This window comes from Danio aesculapii, chromosome 7 (genome assembly GCF_903798145.1).
Source record: "Danio aesculapii chromosome 7, fDanAes4.1, whole genome shotgun sequence".
NCBI classification, from domain to species: Eukaryota; Metazoa; Chordata; class Actinopteri; order Cypriniformes; family Danionidae; genus Danio; species Danio aesculapii.
In genome coordinates, this window is record NC_079441.1 from 14,578,906 (window position 1) to 14,603,881 (window position 24,976).

At 35.2% G+C, this 24,976-nt stretch overlaps 1 protein-coding gene across 2 annotated transcripts; it reads right to left on the reverse strand.

Annotated features, from left to right (window-relative positions):
• Positions 1-414: 414 nt before the first annotated feature.
• Positions 415-23,811, reverse strand: e2f8 (E2F transcription factor 8). Of its 2 annotated transcripts, none has more exons than XM_056461086.1 (14): positions 23,536-23,811; positions 22,456-22,543; positions 22,097-22,348; positions 20,771-20,927; positions 19,915-20,226; positions 17,577-17,738; positions 15,513-15,650; positions 15,200-15,403; positions 12,606-12,690; positions 12,086-12,527; positions 9,289-9,603; positions 9,074-9,206; positions 4,556-4,881; positions 415-1,135 (listed from the first exon to the last, which is right to left on the reverse strand). In XM_056461086.1, exons 2-14 carry the CDS (start codon positions 22,534-22,536, stop codon positions 989-991), a joined length of 2,754 nt encoding a protein of 917 aa, XP_056317061.1. In that variant the 5' UTR covers positions 22,537-22,543; positions 23,536-23,811; the 3' UTR covers positions 415-988. The 2 variants fall into 2 exon arrangements, with proteins under 2 accessions (XP_056317061.1, XP_056317060.1); XM_056461085.1 differs by having other exon boundaries at positions 17,577-17,741; positions 23,536-23,810.
• Positions 23,812-24,976: the final 1,165 nt, after the last annotated feature.

Here is a 24,976-nt window from a genome sequence, read left to right on the forward strand (position 1 = left end):
TTTCTTTTAAAATTAGCATTTTTACCAGGCTACTGTGTGTAGGTTCAGACATTTTTATTTTATGGCAAAAATAAGTTAATTTCATGGTCTTTAAGGTGAGATAACTCAACATAAAACAGAAGGTTGAGGAAAAATGCTCATTTTCCATTACGTAACTTGTTTATTTGTAATGTGTTACCCCAAACACTGCTCTTAAACTTCCCTGGGTGCCACAAAACCTGCTTTTTGGAATAACCCCCAAGTTTGTTTCTTAATTTTAAACTCCACAAGTGTTTTAAACCAGTTACGATGGAGCTGTAAGGAATACGCCACACAAAAAACACACATAACTGAGGAAACTTTGAAGCGATTCATTTACAATGTACAGCTTCAACCATAGATTCTATAATTAAAATAATAAAAATAAAACAAACGTAGAGCACATTCATTTATTTTCAATACACAGAAATCAGATTGTAAATGCAGTTCAAATAAATGCTGTGCAAATAGTAATATCCCTAAATTTCATAAACATAAAATACATCTACAATATTTTAACACCCTCAGTCTAACATTTCTCATTTTAATACATCATAACAATAACGTTATGGCAATTTATTACACTGTGGTACTTTAACACTTTCTCAACTATAATAAAACACAAATTTGGCAATTCTTAGAATCCCTGAAATTCGATTTCCACTTAACATTTCACACAGATTTACACCAATTTTTAAAATTCGGTCTATTTTTTTTGTTTTAAACTCTACATTTACAGCATAGTAAAAAGCGCCGCCCCAATTGTGCTTTTGCTTTGTAAATAAACCCTTAAACTATCTTCCTGAGAGATAGTGTAGCACCATGTTTGTTTTCCTCAGTCAAGAACCACAGTTAATGCAGAGACCCTACAGTAAAATAACTATATAGAAATGGAAAACGTACAAACACTCAAATGAAGAAAACACACCCACAATGGCTCGATGAGAACAGTGGTCTTTTTAGCAGCATCTCAGATCTCCTCGGGGCTCACGTCCAGCTTCCTCTGAGGGATGTAGATCTTTTTGGGAGCCGTGGTGTTTACAGTAGGGAACGAGACGGGTGTGTGAAAGAAACTCTGCTGGAAAGCTTGACCGCCTTTAGGTGTGGTTACTAAAGCCTGCAGGGGAGAGCAAATATGCGAATTACTGTCTTAAACAACAAAGGAGCGTCCGTCACACAAACTCAGAGGGGCTTTAAGAAATTAGCATGGAAGTTACTTGAAGAAAATAAGAAATGAAATGTGTTACTCCAGCCTTCGGTGTCAGGATTCTTCAGCATGTATTTGAAAATTATAATATTATATATGTCTTTGTGACTCAATTTTTAATAATTATAGTGGCTTGAGACAGCAAAATACTGTAATACTACATAAACTTAATATCCTTTCGTCTTCTTCTTAGACTATTTTAGGAAACGCATCTCCTCTTAGACCGTTCATACTACAACCACAAAACTAACTAAAACTCAAAACTATAGTGAATTAAGTTGCAATATCTTTTCCAACTGATCCCACTTACGGTTTTCCAAAAACTCCCGGAAAATTCCGAAAAGTCCCATTGACTTAACATTGAACCAAACTTTGTGACCTCATAACTTTGCGCCAGACTGCCATACACACTTAAGTTTGGGCTCATTTAACTCAGACTACCAATCTGCCAATCACTGATGACCTTTTAACTTACTAGCCACACCCTAACAACCACTTATGGCACCCTAGCAACTGTTCCATAAACTTCCATTGTAAAAAAACTGCCATTGACTTTACATTGGACATACTAACAAAACAATATACTAATCATACTAGAAACATGCTAGCGACATGCTAATTCATACTAGTACCATGCTAACAACATGCTAATTTATGCTAGAAACATGCTAGCAACATGCCAGTTTATACTAGAACCTAGGGCTGCTTGATTATGGGAGAAATCATAATCATGATTATTTTGGTCATAATTGTAATCACGATTATTCTAAACGATATACAATTTAAGTAAAAAAAAATTCACCCTCCTGTGAATTATTATTATATTTCCCAATGATGTTTAACAGAGCAAGGAATTTTTCACAATATTTTCCTATAATAATTTTTCTTCTGGAGAAAGTCTTATTTGTGCCTCGGCTAGAATGGCAGGTTTAAATCTTTTGACACCTACTTTAAGCTCAATATTATTAGCCCCCTTGAGCAATATATTTTTTGATCGTCTGCAGAATAAACTACTGTTAAACAATGACTTGCCTAATTACACTAAATAAGCCTCTGCATCGCACTTTAATCTGAATGCTTGTATCTTAAATATCTAGTCAAACAGTATGTACTGTGATCATGGCAAAGATTAAATAAATCAGTTATTAAAAATGAGAAATTAAATCTATTATGTTTAGAAATGAGTTGAAAAAAATCTTCTTTCCTTTAAACAGAGATTGGGGGAAAAGGGTCGCTAATAATTCAGGAGGGCTAATAACTCTGACTTCAACTGTATATATATATGGTTATTTTCCTCCCTGTGAAAAAAGGAAAGGGAAATAAATAGAACAGAATAAAAATATGAAACAAACTGTGCTTTAAGCATCTTCACTGTAGGAAAAAAAAAATCATTAATTATAGCTACAAAAGTCCTTCAGTCAAGAGCAGTGAGGGATTTTCTCCTTTTGTTGTTTGATTAATGATAAAAACAGTCGGCTGAAGGAATATTGCGTGCTGTCACTTTAAGAGCAGTACGGTTCTGATTTATGGTTTCTCTTTCACATGTCTTTTAATTCTCAAGTCTCGTTTGTTTATTACATAAATGAGGGTTAATATGAATAATAATAATATGAATAAACACCAAGTTGACACAAATGTGTATGTATTTGACCATTAAAGCGCTCTCATTAAGATGACGTTAGACGTTTGTGCTCTGCTCGCACACACACACAGCATGCGATCTCTTTTGTGCTTTTAAACACATGGATGATTTGAATGTACATCAAGGAATGACGTGCATCCCGTGCTGCAAAAGTTACATTACAGTACTTGCTTTTAGTCATTTTCATGTGAAACAGAGCTTTGCAAAGCAACAAATGTGTACAACTGGAAAGGGGACGATATATGGTGCAATAATCATTTTTATTTTGATTAATGATTTTACATAATCGTTAGAAGCCAAAGTCAAAATCGAAACTGAATTTTCAATTAATTGCACAGCCCTACTAGAACCATGGTAATTTATGTTAGCAACTGCCTAGTAACCACTCAGAACACCTTAGCAACCACTCAGAACACTTTAGCAATGGCCTAGCAACTCCTTCGCAACCACTTAGAACACCCTAGCAACCACTCAAAACACCCTAGCAACCACCTGGCAACGCCTTAGCAACCACCTACCAATGCTTTAGCAACCACTCAGAACACCATAGCAACTGCCTAGCAACCTCTCAGAACACCCTAGCAACATCTTAGTAACCACCTAGCAATGCCTTAGCAACCACTTACCAACCACTCAAAACACCTTAGCAACCATCTAGCAACACCTTTGCAACGACCTAGCAACCACTCAGAACACCCTAGCAACCACCTAGAACCCCCTAGTAATGCCTTAGCAACCACTCAGTGGTCGACCCAGCAACCACTCAGAATATCCTAGCAATTACCTAGCAACACCTTAACAACTACCTGGAACATCCTAGCAATGTCTTAGCAACAGCCTTGCAGCCACTCAGAACGTCCGCGACACCTCCCTCACCACCCGCGTCCTCAGTTATATGAAAGAATCGCACATAACTGGGTTTTATGCGTCCCCCATATGCAATGCCAAGAGAGTGACTACATACACTGCACACACATTGTGTAATGTGTGAAGTCGTGGACGCATGTCAGCAAGGATAACTCATCCTTTAAATGTCCATGCTTAATCGTCAGTAGATAAGGTCTGGATTCGCAAGATTATCAACAATGTGTGTATATTTTTGGCTTGGAACAGCCCTCTGTTAAAGATTTTTGTGTTCATCCTTGCTGCAGGCAAAAAAAAAAACCAAACAAATAAACTTTATTGAAACCAAATCTATGAAGTATCGGTATCGGTACTCGGTATCGGCAAATACACAAATTTAAATACTCGTAAGTGGTATCGGTGCATTCTTACCCATATATAGTTATCTCTCTTTGCTAACTGCTTCAAACGTCTTAAAAACTACTTACATTTTTTTTTTTTAAACTACTTTAAACTTTTAGACTGGACTTTCTCAAGACACCATAAAGTTAGTGTATGAACATTACTTTCCTAGTTTTAAGTATTATTCGTATTATTCAACAACCAAAAACCTGAATTTCCATGTAATTTCCTATAATGAACAGAAAAAAAAACTGTTGTAGTGCTGTTGTTCTTTAACAGGGGTGCAAACAGAATAATTGAAAAAGGTAATGGGGGAAATGAAGCATGCGTTTAAATTAACAGGCAAAATGCATGAAGCATTCCACATTGTCATGTAAGTAGCCCCTCTATATTATCATGATGATACATCTTTGTTTTGATATGTTTGTTGACATTGGCTGTACCTGTGGTATGCTGATGAGGGTGACTGGCTGCCCGTGTATTGAGGTCTGATGCAGTGCTCGGGCTGGTGACAGGGGCTTTACGAAGATCATGCCCTGGTGAGGAAGCCCTGGGTGTGGGGACTGGAGCGAGCTGCTCTGCTCGGGAGTGTGTGGGTTTGGTGTTACACTGCCGGGGATGAGGCCCAGATTCTGCAGGGTGAAGTTGAGAATAGCAGGACTGGGGCTGTGGATGCGATGGCCGTGAGAAGGGAAGGGGGAGATGGATGGTATCCGGTGAAGAGGGAGTCGGGTCGGGGTGACTTCTTGTGGAAAAGCTGGTCTGGAACCTGGTGAGAAGAGATACGAAGAATTGTAAATCGTTCATCAAAAAGAAATTTTTATGCATTAATTACTTAAATAACACATTTAAAAAAAATCTCTTTGTTGGAAAATTAATTAATTAAGAAATCTTGTAGGTTTGAAAAGACATACTGTTGAAGTCAAAATTATTCACCCTCCTGCGAGTGTTTTTTCAAATATTTCCCGAGTGATGTTTAACAGTGCAGGGTTTTTTTCCCACAGTATTTCCTATAACTTTTTTTTTTCTGGAGAAAGTCTTTGTTTTATTTTGACTAGAATGAAAGCAGTTTTTATTTTTATTACCCCCTTAAGCAATCTTTTTTGTCTACAGAACAAACCACTGTTATACGACTTGCCTAACTACCCTAACTTGCCCAATTAACCTAGTTAAGCCTTTAAATTGCATTTTAAGCTGAATACTAGTATCCTGAAAAATATCTAGTAAAATATTATTTACTGTCATCATGTCAAAGATAAAATAAATCAGTCATTAGAAATGAGTTATTAAAAATAATAGGTTTAGAAATGTGTTGAAAAAATCTTTCATTAAACAGAAATCGGAAAAAAATATATAGGGGTGCTAATAATTCTGATTTCAACTGTAATAGTAAGTACATGTCATGATGACCGAATTTTCAGTTTTAGGTAAAAGTAATATATATTACACATACATATATATATATATATATATATATATATATATATATATATATATATATATATATATATATATATATATATATATATATATATATATATATACATATATATACATATATATATATACATATATATACATATATATACATATACACATATATATATATATACACATATATATATATATATATATATATATATATATATATATACACATATATATATATATATATACACATATATATATATATATATATATATATATACACATATATATATATATATATATATATACACACATATATATATATACACATATATATATATATATATATATATATACACACATACATATATATACATATATATATATATATACACACATACATATATATACATACATATATATATATACATACATATATATATATATATACATATATATATACATATATATATATATACATATATATATACATATACATATATATATACATATATATATATATACATATATATATATATATACATATATATATATATATATACATATATATATATATATACATATATATATATATATACATATATATATATATACATATATATATACATATATATATATATATATACATATATATATATATATATATATATATATATATATATATATATACATATATATATATATATATATATATATATATATATATATATATATATATATATATATATATATATATATATATATATATATATATATACATGTATATATATATATATATATATATATATTATATATATATATACATGTATATATATATATATATATATATATATACATACATATACACAGTATGCTGCCTCTTGGACAAAACTATATTATGAATAATATAGTTTACATTGTATTATCACATTTTTACATCTTGACATCTCAATATAACAATGTATCAATACACCCCAATAAAAAGCCTGTTTTGTTTTAGGCTATGTCCACACTATTATGTTTTTGTTTAAAAAAATGCATACTGTTCTCTCCGTTTTGGCTTTTCGTCCACACTGAGATATCGTTTTCAGGAAACTAAAACATCTTTTTGAAAACGCCGTCTATAGTGGATATATTTGAAAACGCCGTTTTTGTGTTGCAGTGTGGACTGTGAAAACGGAGGCTTTTGAAAATGCTATTTATTTTTTTGAATATGCTATTTAGTCTTGTGACCAATTCAGCTTACATGGTGGACGACATTGTAAAGCAGATGTTTTAAATCCTATGCGTTTTGAAAGCTTTATTACAGATTAAAGTCAGTTTGTATGGAATGTTTACTAGTTGCTTTTGTTCAGCGTCAGAAGCAGATGAAAGTTGTGACATTTTGCAGCAACATTCAAAGAGACGAAAAGTAAATAAACGGCAGGCAGATATGACGCAGGTAAATATGCCTTACACCTGTGCGCATGCGCAACACTGAACAAAAGCATTTTCAGTCATTTTAGAGTGGATGATGCAAAGAATTGTAAAGTGTGTAAAGTGTAAGTGTGGACAGAGCGTTTTTAGACAAAAATGTTTTAAAATTAATCTGGATTCATTTAGATTTAGCCTTATATAGACCTACCAGCATCAATCAGAAATGTTATTTTGGAAGTGCTACTTACAGGAAAATACAGTTTATGTCAACTTTTTATCATTGCAGACCGGTCGCTTGACAATTTAACAGCGGAATGGGGGGTTGGGTGGGGTGTGGCTAGGGTGGTGGTTCGTAGGTTGTTAGGCGACCATCAACAGTTTTCTCAGAGGATGACAAGCTGACAAAACATTGCTGTCACTCTGATACAAGTTTTATTTATGGAGAAAATTACAAAGCACTGCATTATTTGGGTGTTCTGTGTTTGTCTGAGATAATCAGTCTACAGAAATGTGTATATTCCATAAAAGCTGAAGCTGATCGGTCAGTTCTTGTCACGTAACTCGCGGTGCACTTGCGGCATTCATTCATGCAAAGACACTTTCTAAAGACGTCTGTTTCTTACTCATTTTGCTGATTGTGGGTTAAATTTGGGTGCTCAAGTGAACGAGATGTGAAGCAAGAGAATACAGTCATTTTTTTAAATAAAAGATCATTTAGACTCGGACAAGAAATAAAAACGGAAACAATTAATGATTTATTGTGCAGCCCGCAACCAATTGATCCACTGACCACCACTGACCAGTACCGGTCCGCAGCCCGATGGTTGAGGACCACAACTGTAAAGTATAGCTAGAAAAAATATCTATTTTTCTCCTCTTACAGTTGTTATGACCTGTAGTTTTCCAGTGGCACAGACCTTTTCGTGCCCCATATTAAAAACATCTCAACCTTCACTCAAGGCCCTTTTGTGCCTTCGTATCATTTATATCTATGAGCCATTGTTAGTTAATAAACATTTTTCTTAATGCCATTTGATTAATTTGTGCTTTGTAGACTTGTTTGTGTCATTGTTATTTCATTCTGGGATCTCACTTTACCAGACCGTTGCCTGTTTAAGATTCTGAATTGAGATTTTGGATTTATGTATAACTTGGAAATTCTGTAAATATTTTGTATATACACTTTTTATATACACCTATGGAAATAGTGGACTGGATGCCATTTACTTTATATCCGTTTGCACTTTGTGAAGTTTATTTATAAACTAATTTCGAGAGGATCACATGCTTATGATTGCTTGTGGCTGGTCCTGCATTATCCAACTCATGATTTACCAATCAGACGATTCCTAAGCCTCTATAAATACCCTAAGTTCCATATAACAGCCATCTTAGTTTTGAAGAACCCCCCCCCCCCCCCTTCCACCCCTACTTCTCATCCTTTCCTAGACAGGTGGCATGGTGGCCCAGTGGTTAGCACTGTTGCCTCACAACAAGAACGTCACTGGTTCTAGTCCTTACCAAGCCAGCCAACATTTCTTTGCGGAGTTTACACGTTCTCCCTGTTTTCCCCAGGTTCCCCGGTTTCATCCCACCGTCCAAAAACATGCAATTTAAGTTATTGACTAATCCAAATTGGCACCATAGACATGCACCTAGTAAGTAGTTATCTCTTGAGAGCAATCACTATCTGTTCATTAGCTACTACAGCAGGGGAGTTCTCGAGATCTTACTGAGCTTAAACTACCCTCTCGCCTAGCAAACGGGAGGGAGCCCTGTGCTCGAGGATCTTATGAGCTCAGGGTTCTCTCCCGGGACAGCATGCCAAACAAGCTTTATAATCAATCATCAGCTAAATGTGAACTCTTGAAGTTCTGTTTAAGGAAGTTAGACAAGTCTGCTTGTATTTTTGTTTTATGCTAGAGATATTTTAGTTTAAACTTTAAAAAAAAAGTTATTTTTTGTGTTATTCTGGCCTAAACCCATCCCTGAAGAGATTCCCACAAAAAATAAATGTACTGTGTGATGAATTATTCTTTACTTTTTCCCACCTATTGGCTCACAATAAGAACACAGAAACATTTTTTTAACAAGAGCCACTTTGATCACTAGCATACCTGCTGTTGGCGTGTGATAGATGTTGTATGTTGGTGTGGAGGCTTTTGAGCCTTCAATGGAGCACTGCGGTTCTCTGAAGTTCACAATGGACTGCTGGGAAATCGGAATCAAATAACCCGCGGGGATCAATGTCTAATGGAAACAAGAAAAATTTGTCAAAGGTCTGTCTCATGATTTAGGCAAGATGCATACATACGTGTGGTGTTCTTCCTACCTCTGTGTGTATGGGTCCAGATGGCAGCACCATGTCCTGAAAGGGAGCGCTGAGCTTCTGGGGCTGTGAATGTGGTTGTCTTACAGGGGTCAGACCTGCCTCATTGTCTGAGGTCTGGCTCTTCTCCTCCTTCTCTAGAAAGATCTCCAGGCTGTGGTCCAGAGGTGCTGTGCTGGTTTGTACCGTTGGCTGGCTTTCAGAGGGTTTAGAAAACTCCAGATGAAGGGCTCTTGCGGAAGGGCGGTTAGAGGTCAAAGCTCCTCTACGGGCCTTCAGACGTGCTTGTAGAATCTCACACAGCTTTGGAGAAACGCTCTGAAATGAAACATACCAGAAAGCTGGAACGGTTAACTACTTAAGTAATAGTAATTTTAGTATAAAATGAATCTATGTAAACATGATTCACAAAGACATTTTATATTTAATTGTAGATTTTCATCTATTGGAGTTATTATTTTAATTTAAAGGTCAATTGAAGTGCTTTAAAATGTGCATTTTTAGTAAACAATTTGACAATCTCAACTGAAACATGAAGACAGGGTGAAACATATATTAACTCCTCCCCCCCTTCCCCAAATAGCCAATAGTGTCTTGTTTTAGCACAGCTTTGCCAGTGTTCGTGGTTGAGCTCAAGTGCATCAAATTAAAACCAAATATGAAGTGTGTTGAAGGGGGTGGGACATGTCAGATACTAGAGTGCATTTGATTGGTCTGAAGATTTGGTAAGAAACTGAAGTCTGAAGGGAGTCAAGGGACATGACAAAAATTGTCAAGCCAATTAGGTGGAAGGGATAAACTGCAAGCTTTGGATGCATATCACAGTTTTATATCTTCTAAATGCAAATTTTGTCACTGTTTTGTCATATGAACCTGAGATAAACCGCCCATTTTAGAAGAAAATTTCATACGAGAGGTTTTTGCATCTAAATTCTTCATTTACAGTGTTCAGCATATAAGAGTACAACCATGGTTTCTGCTACATTCATTCTTCCATGGCGGGGCGCCACGCCAAGATTCATCCCGCCACGGCTACATTACAGCTTCTCATTTAAAACATTCTCTTTTTTTAATAGCGGGTGATAATCACACCAAAACATATTAAAAGGTAAGTGAATTATAACAGCGCAAACTTTTCTGTAACCGTAGTAGTGCTGTGCGTCATTTGTTTAACCCTTTAAGGTTATGTGCTGGCTGACTGTGACACGCGCGTGATGCGTGAGGCCAGCAAACACGACGTATAGCCATTTTACCTTTTTTCAGGACGCATACTCGTTACATAAACGCACTAAATCGCGCCTTAGCAGCATTTATTTGAGAGCGCACATGAAGATCTGTGCGCTCTTAAAGCGGCTTATATTTGAGGGGGCGTGCAAGAAGTTTTGTGCATGAGCAGAAAAAAAATCGGTGTGCAAGCAAAGAGATCCGCATGCTCGTAGGCTATTACATAAATGCGTTCTCTACTTTTAATACTGCGCTCACAACATTTGTCATTGAAATAACGCCACAGGTAGTTTGTAGATCTGTGTAAAAAAGGCCTGCCGCCACAGGAAACACTGAGTGCACCCCCCACAAATCTCTCATTTAAGTTAATATTTTCTATAGGATGCTTTACAATATTTTATTTGTGCATATACATTAGTCAGTAATGTCAAATCTGGAGCTAATCTGACAAAATAACTTATAATAATGGTTCAAAAATTAGTAGCCCAAATTTATGTTAGGGAAAAATATTAAATACAATTTTTTTTAAAATAGCAAAAATCAAGAGAAACTAAAAAATAGTAATATATTTATAATATATAAAAAAAAATTTTTTTATTTTTTGCATGCATTTAAATAATTCCTTACATTTATATAGTGCTTTTCAGGACACTCAAAGCACTTTACACATTGGGGGAAATTTACCACCAGTGTGCAGCATCCCCCTGGATGACACGACAGCAGCCATATTGTGTCAGTCCGCACACCACACACACAAGCTGATTGGTGGAGAGGAGACAGAGAGATGAAGCCAGTTATGATATGGGGATGTTTAGGAGGCCACGATGGACCGGGGCCAGTGGGCAAATTAGGCCAGGATGCCAGGTTTATATCCCTACTCTTTTTCGACGGACATACTGGGATTTTTAACGACCACAGAGATTCAGGACCTCGGTTTAATGTCTCATCCGAAAGACGGCGCTCACTGAGCAGTATAGAGTCCCCATTAATATACTAGGGCGTTAGGACCCATACAAACCACAGGTTGAGCGGCCGCTGCTGGTCTCACTTCTGGCAGCAACCCAGCTTTCCAATGTGGTCTCCCATCCAGGTACTGACCGGATACTGAATTGTATTAACTTTCCATTACTAAAGAAGTTCTGTGACTAAAATATTATCTTAATAAATATATCTGATTAATAAATCTGTTTTGTTCAAATGCACCAATATATATTACTGAGAAATTGATAAAAATATTCATTTTCAAAATGGGGTGTACTCGTATATGCTGAGCACTGTATACACGCAAATACACATACATATGTATATATAAATATCTAAATTCTAATTTCTAACTTAATAAAACACAAATATTTATTCCCAATCAGAACATGTCAAACAAAAAATGCAACAAGTTAAAATGACTTCATTTGGCTAAATAAATAAAAATAATATGCATGTTGGGGGTTAGTTATTGAACTAGAAACAAAACTATGGTTTAAAAATATGTAAAGATCTCTCCATATGAACATATTTATGTGTTTGTGTAAATATATCACCATGATCTACTACACAAGTGAATACATCACCGCCTGACCTTTGGCTCTGTCCTCTGCATTTTGGATGGACTTTCTGCGGAGCTCTTTTCTCCACTTGCCCGTTTAAGGTTCACAGGACTTGTCTGCTCTTTAACATACGATGACGACTGGTTTGTCTGGTTATTGTTAGTCATGGTAGCTGGTGATGTCTTTGCATTTGCGCCGACTGGACTCTCGAATGTCATTGAACGGACAGCCAGGCTGGTAGGCTGTGGTCTGAGAGACGTTGGATGCATGTAAACGGCATACGGCCCACCACTCTGGTGCTGAGGTATCAGAAGCGGGATGATCGGGGAACATTTTGTGGGAAGGTATGAAATTGCTCCTGCTGGTAGAACTGGGATCTGCATCCCTGGAGGCCCATGATTACTAGCAGATGTGGATTCAGGCTGTTTAGATGAGTGTGAAGAGTCTGTCGCCTTGTTGTTAGGTCGATGGTCTCTGTAAGCCAAATCCATAGGTGTTACTTCAGAAATGGGTAATCATTGTGTTTTTTTGGTCAAAGAAACAAATACTTACGCAGATTGTTCATCGAGTTGCTTTTTGCAGATAGCTGCAAGATGGGCCATTTTGGTTGTATAGAAATCACTGTCTGCAGAATCACCTATAAGAAAAGAGATGGAGTATGAGTTTCCTGTTGCAGTAAAAGTCTAGTGATGTTAAAATCTGCATGAACCGGAAGTTGATACTTTTATTTCAGCATGTGATTCATTCTCCTTCGCCTTAGTTTCCCATTTATCAGGGGTTGCCACAGTGGAATGAACCACCAACTATTCCAGTAAACAGTATTTAGTTCATCCAGTTCACCTATACCACAAGTGTTTGGACTGTGGCGGAAACCCATGCAAACACAGGGTTCTATGCAAACTCCAGACAGAAATGCCAACCGGCTCACCCGGGAACACACAAAATTTAACAAACTGATGTTTTTGATAATTTTTTTGCTGACCAAGGCTGCAAAAACTAATACTGTGAATTATTATTATCCTTTAAAATCATAGTTTTCTATTTTAATATATTCATTCATTCATTTTCTTTTGGGTTTAGTCGCTTTAATCAGGGGTCGCCACAGCAGAATAAACCGCCAATTTTTCCAGCAGCGGATGCCCTTACAGCTGCAACCCATCTCTGGGAAACACCCATTCACACACATACACTACGGACAATTTAGTCTACCCAATTCACCTACACCACATGTCTTTGGACTTGTGGGGGAAACTGGAACTAACCCACATGAACATGGGGAGAACATGCAAACTTCACACAGAAATGCCAACCGACCTAGCCGAGACTCGAACCAGCAACTTAAGGTGAACGTGCTACCCACTGCTTCACTGTGCAGCCCCCTATTTTAATATATATCTTAATATTTATTATTCTTATTTCTGTGATGCAAAGCAGAATTTTTAGCATCACTACGTAATACTCAATGCTAATAATTTAAGATGCTGACCTGTAGCTTAACATTATAACTACAGCACTATTATAACAAGTGGGGGTGTAACGTACGGATCACAACCAACAGTTTGGAATGCACGTGACCCGGAGATTAATAACTTTTTAAACTTGTAGGTTAATCCAACATTTTAAACATTTAAATCATGTGTATGAAAGCATTTTGGTGTTCCTGTAAAATATAATGATGACAGGAAAAAAAGTTGGGTGGTGGTGGGACCTAAATGCTTTCTTAGGTTATTAATTAAAGGTGATTTCTGTCACTGCTTGTTTAGCCTGCATTAATGCATTCAATGTAAAGCTGCACAATTAAACATTAAAGGATCATGATCTCAAATCAAACCTGCGTAACATGAATGATAAATGATAATGATTTGCATGTTTATTAATCTTTTGAAGCGCTGCATTCAAATCTGCGTTTGAGTTTTTACACTTTTTCAGTTTGTTACAAACAATTAAATAACAGAAGTACTGGGAGAACAGTTTATAGTTCAGATATTAATACTGATGTTTATGGTAAAGATTAAAATCACTGTTCAATGGAACTTGACGCTGGTGAATGTTGTAGCAATTACATTATGTAACCAATAGGTGGTGACAAACAACCATCAAAATTATGTGACTGAATAGATCTTCAAAAATGATACACCTATAATGAAACTTGATGTTTTATGTGTGAATTGTTGAATCATTAATTAAAAATAAACATGATATGTTGTAATGTTTGATTTATATATTTAGCATAATCAGCAACAGAAGCAAAGATCATTTTTCATATTGAATATTTTTCTTTTTTTCAGCTGGCTCTTTCTTGATTTTTATTTTTATTAAAATTACAGGTTCCAAGATCTGTTTGTTAAAAACCAAGGTTTTTTCGGTGATATTTTGTATAAATAGAAAAGCAAATGAAATTTATCTCCTCCCTTTTTGCTGATCCGAAAAATGGTTCAATCTGTGACTCAAAAACCGCAGTGTTATCCGAACCGTGAGATTTGTGATCCAATACACCACTAATAACAAGTAAAAACAACTATCCCATTTTATATTATTATTATATTTTTATAGGATTTAGTGATTTATCATTAGCATTTATTTGAAAAAACAAAAAATAAAAATCATGGTCACTTTGAGGTACAATGTCTGCTATTAACAAACCATTAACTATGACTTTTAGCTTAATAAACTCACAATTTGCTGATAATTAATAGTTATTAGGTATTTCTTGGGATTAGGTATTGGGTAGGATTAGATATAGCATAAGATCATACTTTATATGTAAAAATAAACAGCCAATTTCTTAAAAATAAGCTAGTACTTAATTGGTGTTACCACAATTTTTAAAATATCTACAATATTTGATCAACTTCATGCATTATAATATCTGTCTTTTAACAATCAAAAACCTTACTGACCACCACCATGTTTACATGACTTCTCTTTTTAGTGTTCATTGGATTTAGTTGCAGCCCAAAGCCCATCAAAATAATTTCAAAGAGACAGTCAAGTTGGGAGGCAAACTTAAGACTGGTACTATTAATAGCGACTGACCTTACAACCATTCGAAGTCTGAAAGTAGAAAATAAAAAACACATGAAACAGATGACGGTCGGTCAGACAGTTGATGGCTTGCTTACAATGAAATGACAAAAACAGCTCACCTGTCATTTTAATAGGACTAGAAGGTGCAGAGTTGATTTTCCTGCGGTCATCCTGAATGCTCTTAACCATCTTGACTAGAGAATGATGGCGGGTAAACCCTCGCTTTGTTCCAGGGGAGGAAAACAGATTTTTAGCACAGTTTTCAACAGAGGAACGAGACTCAAGAGGCTTTGGGGCTGAGGATGTAGCAGAGATCTCCAGATCTGTTTAACAAACGAATATACAAAGTCAACACAAGCTTAAAATAAAGACTATGTCTCAATAGGATTATGAACAGGTCAGATTTCATGCGAAACATGCTTTAATGCTCACCCTTTGGAGATGGTATGTCTTCTGGCCCAGTCCACTTGAAAGCAGGCTTTCTTCCTTTATCTTCAGTCACGTGCACTTTCTTTATCAGCTCTAGGCTGCTCAGAACATTTGCAATGTCATAAAGTCTACGAATCTTGGCTGCCAACAGAAAATCAATAATCAGTTTACATTTTAGACAAATCAGGATTTTGTTAAAAAAGATGACTAAAAAATAGTTACAGATGGGTTTTGAACACTGTCTCTGTCTTTAGTCAAATATAAATAACAGTGATCTTTTAGTTTGGTTACTAGGACCAAAGTTCCTCTAAAGAACAAGCTGCAAAAATTATACAAACAAATAATTTATTAGACAATACAACAGGAGAAAACAAAAACAAATGCTTCAGCTATGAGCAGTCAGTGTAATGATTCATTATCTCCTGATGATTATATTTCTCATTTTAGGCCCTGTCCACACACTAACATGGGTATTTTCAAAACTGAACCTTTTTCTACATGGTTTCGCCGTTTGTCCACATGAAAACGGCGTATCGTGTGACTAATACCGAAACTTTCAGAAAACTCCAGCTAGGGAGAAGATTGGACAGTGTACCAGTGTGGACAATAGAACCGTAGGTTGTATTCGCCTCATGAGGTCATCGTGTGTGCTGTTTTCTCCTTTCTGATTGGCCGACACTGCTGGTTTCACACCAATTACGGAAGATGCAAATGAGACAACCCCACAAGTTCAAGGCAAACGCGTCACATATTTCACATCGTTCGCACCACAGGACGGTAATCCGCCTCTGTTCTCATGTTTACATTGACTTGTATGCAATTTACTCATGAAAATACTTAATTGCCCACGAACGCAGTAGAACGCACTCATAAGTGTCATAATCCCCCTGTTGGGCATGCGCTTAACATGCATCATAGTGCGTTTTGGCGTTTTCATGTGGACAGATATATATATATATATATATATATATATATATATATATATATATATATATATATATATATATATATATATATATATATATATATATATATATATTTTTTTTTTTTTTTTTTTTTTTTTTTTTTTTTTAAACCAAAGCAGGGAAAACTCCCTGCGATTCCATGCAAATGTCAACCATGCCATGAAAAAGTAAAGTTTTCCCTAAAATAGCGAAACCCTTTCTAGGTTTTTTTATGTAGCCTTGTATTTTACATTACTGCAAAAATACTCAAAAAAGTTTGTCAATGTTTTCAAACTATTTTTTTTGGATTTACTAAAGTCACACAAGTGCAAATTTCACAATTTTCACATCCATAACAGAGAGGTATCACATCCATAATGAAGCTTTTTCTTATAAATGTAAAATAAAAGTAAAATCAATTTTTGTTCTAGAGAGCTGACTCTTATCCTTTTGATTAGCATTATTTATTTTGGGTTGTGCAGTTTAATTCACAGAACTTCGACAAAGTATGTTGTGAACTCTCTAACTTCTTTGGTCACATCCATATCCCATGTTTATTTTCCTCATTTAAAATAAAAAAATGTTTATAGATTGATAGTTTTCTGATCCCATAACTCTGTGGTTAGTGGTTTTGGAAAATATAAATAGATGTTTCACTATAATGTTAACATACTTTACTCTGTGAATATGTCTTAATATTTTTTACTGCAAATGTCACATTCATAACACTGGAATTGTTCATTTATAAAAACACCCATGTACATGGGTTTAGTCTCATTACATTCACATCTTAAGAATTAGAATAAAAAAGTTAAACATCAGAAAGAAGAGAAAAAAAACACTCCACTGCACCATGTTGTACATCTAGTGGGGGGAAAACAGTAATAAAATAGAAAGACTATAATAATAATAAACAAAACAAGACTGATAGATAGCCTAAATATTTGTTTTTCTTTTCTCTTGTTGTATTGTCTAATGATTTATTGAGTGCAGACCATTTTTGCTGCTTGTCATTATGAACTCTTACTTGATTATGCGCTTTTCGCAAGATTTATATTGAAATGGATAATGTAAATGCCATCCACAGTGTAGTTTATATTACATGCATGATGAGATCACTCACTTTTGAACTTGTTTTTGTCCAGATCCACCACATGATCTTCACCGATTAGGATTTTGGCAGCTATATCCAGACTAACCACAGGAGGACTGGACACCAGAAACAACATGACAAACTTCTGACTCATCACTCGCAGAGATTTGTCTTTCCGACTGTTCGCAGAAGCTGCTGGTAAAAGCACAGTCAATAAGCCTCATCAATTAACAATGCAGAAAAATCTGATATCAACATACACAAACATTGTGACGATTCTCCATGGACTTTCATAATACATTTATGCATCTAAATTTTTGTATAAACACAGTAGGTAACATTTGAAGTGGGTCAATTTTTTTTTCATCACAACTTGATGAAAGCTTTTGATCCACTTCAAATGTTGACCCCTCTCTATATATATGTATATATAGTGCAAAATCACTTCATAATTGTATTAAGATTACATTTTATCCATTACATGTGCATTATAGCATAAAGTGCAATATTTTTCTGCATTCAAATACTAATCTTATGTCTTTAAGAGTAAAGATCTGAGCAATTTTTAGCAGGTTTTATCAATTTACATATGAGCCCTGAAAAAAACAACAACAGAAAGTGTTATACAGACCAGCAGCTTTAATTTATGTTTACAGTTTGTCACAATCAAACTTGTACATGTCCTGTTCTGTTTAAGAATCAGATCAGTAAAGGCAGTTTGAATGCATTCCAATATATGTCCTTTTATACTAAAATTACAATCTGGTGAAATACATTTTCAACAACAATATAAGGATTCGCAATGGCAATCCTAGTACATTGAAAATAGAATCAGTTTTGGGTTTAAACGTAGAATTAGATTTATTGCGTTTTATTTGTTTAATATAAATATTATTACTTTTATATTCATTTTATCTTTTTGACCACATTTTAGTCTGTTTTTCAACAATCATGTGCAGTTCATTAAATAAGCGGAGCAGCTCGTGCAGTTTTCAGTCACGTGACTAGCAGAGAAGACCCATCAAGTTTGAGTCAAGCTATAGGCAACAAAAATGTTCCACTGACTACAAAACACTGACTACAAATGTGTTCGTATATCAACACCCTGATAAAGGAAAGTAAGCCAAAACATCTCTCTGCACTTGTGCTGTTTTAATATAAATACATTAATAATACAATAGTAAATACACGATAATGAAATTATATTCATAATTGCAGTAAAACTAAATATTGCCATATTTTTCAAAGGTGCCACAATATCAAACTAAACTATTTTATTCAACACCAGTTCATCTCAATAAGATATTTCTGAATGTTGTTTTAAGTGCAAATCCAATGTTGGTACTTTGATTCATGTATTCTAAGAGTGTGACATGATTAAGACATACTAGAAAGAAATCCACAAATTGGTGCAGAGGATTACTGGTAAACTTTTTGCCCTATCTCCAGTTATTTATCTTCTGAATGATAAAGCTGGTCTACCTTAGTCATAGACTAGAATCTGTGTTTTGTACTTATCTATCAAGAAAATGTATTCGTCTGTTGTGGTCGTCTCCTAACATTCAATATGTGGTTGAATCAGATTGTCATTTTCTTACCCTTAAAAAAGCAGACTTATGACTTGCATCAGAAGTCTGATGATTTCTGGCATATCTAGAATTCTCTGGTTTTTGGAGAACGTACATTGAGAGACTCTTTTTATTTTTATTTACCCTTCACAAAAGACTTGAATTACTAGCTGATGGACGATTGTATAAGATGGCTGTGTTATTGTATGTGATGACATGAGACGCTTCTAGACTATTTCAATGTGGTCATGTCATTGGCCCATAAACATTTCCTGCTTATTAAACTATTTCATAACTGCAACAAGAGGCAATTCAATCATAACGTAATGTTAAAACAGCTATCATAACATTTTTTTTATCTATATGTGTCTCTTTTTGGATTCTCAGAATTTATAGAAATTAAAAATGTAAAACAGGAAATAGTTTGGGACCATTGTTATTGTTTACATACCTCAAAATGGTCTTTTCTGACCAAGTGGTATACTGTTTTGTCAATGCAAATCTTTAAATAAATGTTTATTTAAAAAACAATAAAATAAAATATATAATAATAATAATAATTATACTTAATATTTATTATATTAATATTTATAATATTTATTCCTCCAATACGGTGCAGCTCTACAGATGATTTTTTTTACATTTTACATCGACTATGTCACAAAAACGGTCTGTATTAGGTGAATATTCTTCAGAAGTTCTTCTCCTTAGCATATAAACACAAACCAGTCCATGAAATTATGTATGAGATGCGCAGACACTACAAGAGTTAAAAAAATAAAATTTGAACATGACGTTACCTGCTTTAAAATCCGCTCCTGGAAGATCCGCCAGCCCAGAGTCTCCGTCCACATCAAAACTGGACATTTCCTCATTCTCCTTCTCCTCTCCATCTAAATCGAACTCTCTCTCTTCTCGCTCTTGACTCCTTTGTCGGATCAGCTGCATCAGCTGTTCATAGCGGTTCTCTTTTCCGGCCCGTTTCAGCACAGCAAGCGTCTGTGCAAGTTTTACCCGACCATGCCACGTGTAGCGATTCTTTGCCAGCCGGCTGACCATGTTAAGGCTTTCAAGAACATTCATGATGTCGTAGATGCGACGTCTTTCCACATCTGAGAGGAAAATAAGCATGGATACAATTAGGATTGATGAATAAAACCTTACTTTCATGGGTTACATTTTATTTTAAGACACAACTTTCGCTATTAACAAACCCTTAACTAGGACTTTTAGCTTAATAAACTTATAATTTGCTTATTATTTAGTTATTATGTACAATTTGTGTTTAGGTATAGGGTAGGATTAGGAATGTAGAATAACATCATGCAGAATATGTATTTAAGTACTCATAAATAGCCAATATCTTAATGATAAACTGGTAATAATCCACTAGTTCGCTGTTTCCCAACCCCGTTCCTGAAGGCACACCAACAGTACATATTTTGGATGTCTCCCTTATCTGACCCATTAACTTCAGGTTTTGGAGTAGAGTTGATTCAGGTGTGCTTGATTAGGGAGAGGTTGAAAATGTGTACTGTTGGTGTGCCTTCAGGAACCGGATTGGGAAACACTGCACTAGTTAATAGTGAGAATTGGTCCCCTATATTAAAGCGTTACCACTTCATGAATAAAATATCTGATCAGTGAGCAACTTACTCAGCTCTGCTGCCACATCGTCAAGGCTGATACCGTTGTTTACAGCAGGATTGGGGTAGTTTGGGTACCTTGCAAGGAATTTGTAACACAACAACCCAAGGCTTTTGTCTTTACGGCTTATCTGGAGCTTTTCTACTTCTTCACCTTGCTCGATCTCCTATGTGACATGACAAAATATAAACGTATATCAACACATTAAAGATGTACATAGGACACAGGTGTCAAACTAAGTTCCTGGGGCCGGTTGCACCAGCAGTGCATAGGTTAAAACGTAGCCTAGTTATGATTTAACGGACACGAAGTTACAATTTATGCACTACTAAATATTTTTGTGTTGCACCACTGAACTTAGTTTAAACATAACGCTACGTTCAACTAAATATTTACGGCAGCCTCCCTCAATGTATGACGGTAGAAAAGAGATGACCGGGAGATTAGTTTATATAGCGGAGCTCGTGATGATCTTCCTCTACTCACAGCCCTATTTTCCCTCCAAATCTCGCATTGTTTTTCGGTTTGTGAAAGAGGAGTTTAATTTTCTTTCAAGGAGTGTTTTGTGTTAATTGTATCCATCAACTAAATCAAGAATTTTATCATGACAGTTTTTTCTCCCTGCTCTTTTCTCTTTTAAGTGTAGGATGTATAAAAAAAAATCTAATTTAATGTTTTGATAACTTTGTGTGTATTTCGCGTGCAGTCACGGCTCGCAATGCAGGTATGTGCGTCTGTTATTAGTGACCGACTGTAATTTACTATAAAAATGTAATTTATCATTTAATTTTCATAGAACAGGTATATATAGACACAATAGTTGCAGAATTTGAAAGCAGTTTAATGATTTAAATGCTTTTTATTGGATATTGTGTCGATCAATACAACTGCGCATAAGTTTACCGAGAGCTAACGACCTACTAACTATGCTTTGCCGTAAGAACATGTGGTGCAACCGAAGTAAGAACAAAATTAGTTACAAACTACCTAGTAGTTAGTTACTAAGCCCCTAGTGTGGACTTTACGTTACAGTTTAAGAAAAACTTATGAACAGCTGGTGCAACTCTACCCTGAAGAGTCGCAGTTCTGTACAGTTTAGTTCCAACCCTAAATTAACACACCTAATCAAACCAATTGAGTCCTTCGGGCTTGTTTGAAACCTACAGCTAAACTACAGAAGGCTTGAAACTGTGCAAGGCTGCGGTTCTCCAAGAACTGAGTTTGACACCCCATGAAATAGGAGAAATTGCATGCAGAAGATTGTCAAATTATATTTCTGAAGTCTAACATGATAAATATTAACTAAAACATTAATTTAATAACTTTTTCGGATACCTGCGAGTTTTCTGATTCGCTGCTGTCCACGGCACGTTCTTTCTCGCGGTTGCGAATCTCAGGACTGGCTGCACTGATGAGCATTTTTAGGTTGGAAGTGGGTGTCCAAGGGTCGCTTGATGGTGCATCAAGGCCTTTAGTAGGTGTTGTCAGGGGCCCCATGTTTTTATGGGTCTCCGGTAGTGCAGCTTCAGATGTTGAAGCTTTATTTGAGTTTTTTAATGGTGTTTGTGGTTCCACAAAAACATGCCCCTGTTTATATTGAAATAACATCATGTTGTATCATTATAATTACACTATTTGTCAGTTTTGCTTACAATAAAACGATTTGTCATGTAAAAATATTATGAATAACTCACCTTGTTATTTGTTGATGTTGCCTTTAATGGACTTAAAGATTTCTTGATTAATGTTTGACCTTCTGTTAATGTACTGGACATTTTCCACCTAAACAAACAACAGGCAACGTTACGATAATCAATGTTCCCTGACATTATGTGTTACATTTACCACGTTAAACCAATATTACCGTTTCTTTACAGCATTATACATTGCTGGAGACAACATTGCGGAGATCAGTGTCGGTTATAATTTTTAACGCTTTGCTAAAAATGTATTTTATAACTCAACAGATGCAAATCAATGTACATAAATCAATAACAAATATTATGATTTGAAATTAGTGTTTATTATTTTGCGCTTAGCAATAACTGACAAGCGTTCCATCGAATGGCGAAGGAGAAGTTGTACGTAAACACGCCCCAAAATGGCAATAGCCAACGAGAGCGGCGCACAGAGGCGGGACTTCACCAGGTCCCGCGCGCCTCCTCGCATTTTGAAATCTTGGCGCGGAATCTCGCAGATTGCGAAAGATTTAATCCGGAAGTTCCAAACTTTATTACAACTTGCGATATGAATAACTTTGCTAGTTTAATGTCTTGCGTTTTGAACATTTCAACAGCATAATTAAACTGAAACATTTATTGAAACCCGCTTGAGAAAAAAATGACCGAGTACAAGCATAGGTGGCTTATCTGCTGTTTAAAGCGTTTCAATAAGTCTATAAAACACACTTGGCGCTCAGGTATTAATCATGTACATGTATACACTCATATTTACCTCATGACTGTGATTATACTAGATTATAACACTAAAAATGAGCGGTTTCACACAGTTCGCGCGGGTTCAAAGCCAGGGAGCCAAATGCCGCCAGTCTGGTTTGTCCTAAAGTATAACGAATGAATGAAATAGCTACCGCATTACAGCTTAAACGTGTGCTTTTGATTAAATTTACGAACTAAAGCAAATATGTTAAGACATAAAAGCCTGAAACCGGCTAACTCGTATCTTACAGGCAACTATCGTACATTGTGTTCCTTCAGTTCAGTCTCCATAACAGTAAAACAACAAAACACGACAAGATATAAAAAGCTACTCACCCTCAAAAAAAGACAGATGTAGGACTCTCACATACTATTCGGCATCTGTCGAGCTAATAAAACCGTAAAAGCACCTCAGAAGTAAATATCACACTTATACAGTTCCAGTTCTACGAGAATATGGCATCCAAACTCTTCTGTAAGTCACATTAAAGTAAACGTGAACGGATAAAAAGAAAAAGCAGACTGGTTTCGGTGCATAGCTGAGGAAAAAAAGTTTCTATGGCCTTTTCCTACTGAGTAAAAAAGTTTATTTGATCAGTTTGACCATTTGTCCCGCCTAGAAACTGGACACAGCGCGCTTCAACCCGCTCCGCCTCCACTCGCCTCTCAGCCAATCACAGCCGTAGGATTCCAGACGGGGCGGGGTTAGACTTCCGGTTGGTAGTACGACAGCAGGTCATGGGGCAAAAAACTCAGTGAACCAAGTTGTTACGTGGTACAGGAATTTACGATACTAACGGGAGCAATACCTTCTGATGGTAAACATATGCTGTACAAAAGCAGTGTATGTACATCAGCGCTTTCTGTTTGTCCTCCTAGACCTGAACAGACCTCAGTTGGTTTTATCTGTTTCTTTGGATTTAAGCTTAGTATTCACAAAAATAGATATTAAATCTTAAAATAAAATACGTCTATACCTGTTGTTTTTTTACTGGAACAATATCTTTAATAATATAAACTGGACTCAAGTATGATCGTTACCTCAATTTTAAATTACAAATAAGGCTAAAGAATTTAAAGTACTTCATAGAGTTTATCCTACACAAATATTTCTACATAATTTTTAAATTGATATGGAGTTAAAATGCTGTTTTTGTGGAGGCTTTAATGAAACTATTTCACATTTATTTTGGTCCTGCCAATATTCTCGACTTATTTGGATTAATGTTGAAGCTTTTACTGCTCATAATATTTTGAAATCATTTTCCTTACCTTATAAACATGCAATTTTGGGTTATTATGTTAAGGATTGCTCTTTAAATAATGCTGGTTTTATTATATAAATATAACTTTATTTTATCATTATGTAAATGTCATACATAAATCCAAGTTTGCCAAAAGCAAACCTCTCCTCATGGTGCTAGAAAAGGAGATTCAAATGTAAATAAGGGTGAATTTTAAGTCTAAAAATAGAAAAGCAATTAAAATGATTAGTATATGCTTCTCTTATAAAATGTTTGTATATTTGCATTTCCTTTTGTAAAAGTGCGTTTGATAACTCTTGATAATAACTAAAATTAGAAAAATAATCATCATGTAATGTAATAATTATGTAAATGAATAAATGAAAAACTCTTCTGTTTTTTTTTTTTATAATTTTTTTATTTAAATTTATTTCATTTTATTCCATTCTTCATTCATTCATTTTCTTTTCAGCTTAGTCCTTTTATTAAGTCTTTTTGGATTAGTCACCACAGCGGAATGAACCGCCAACTTA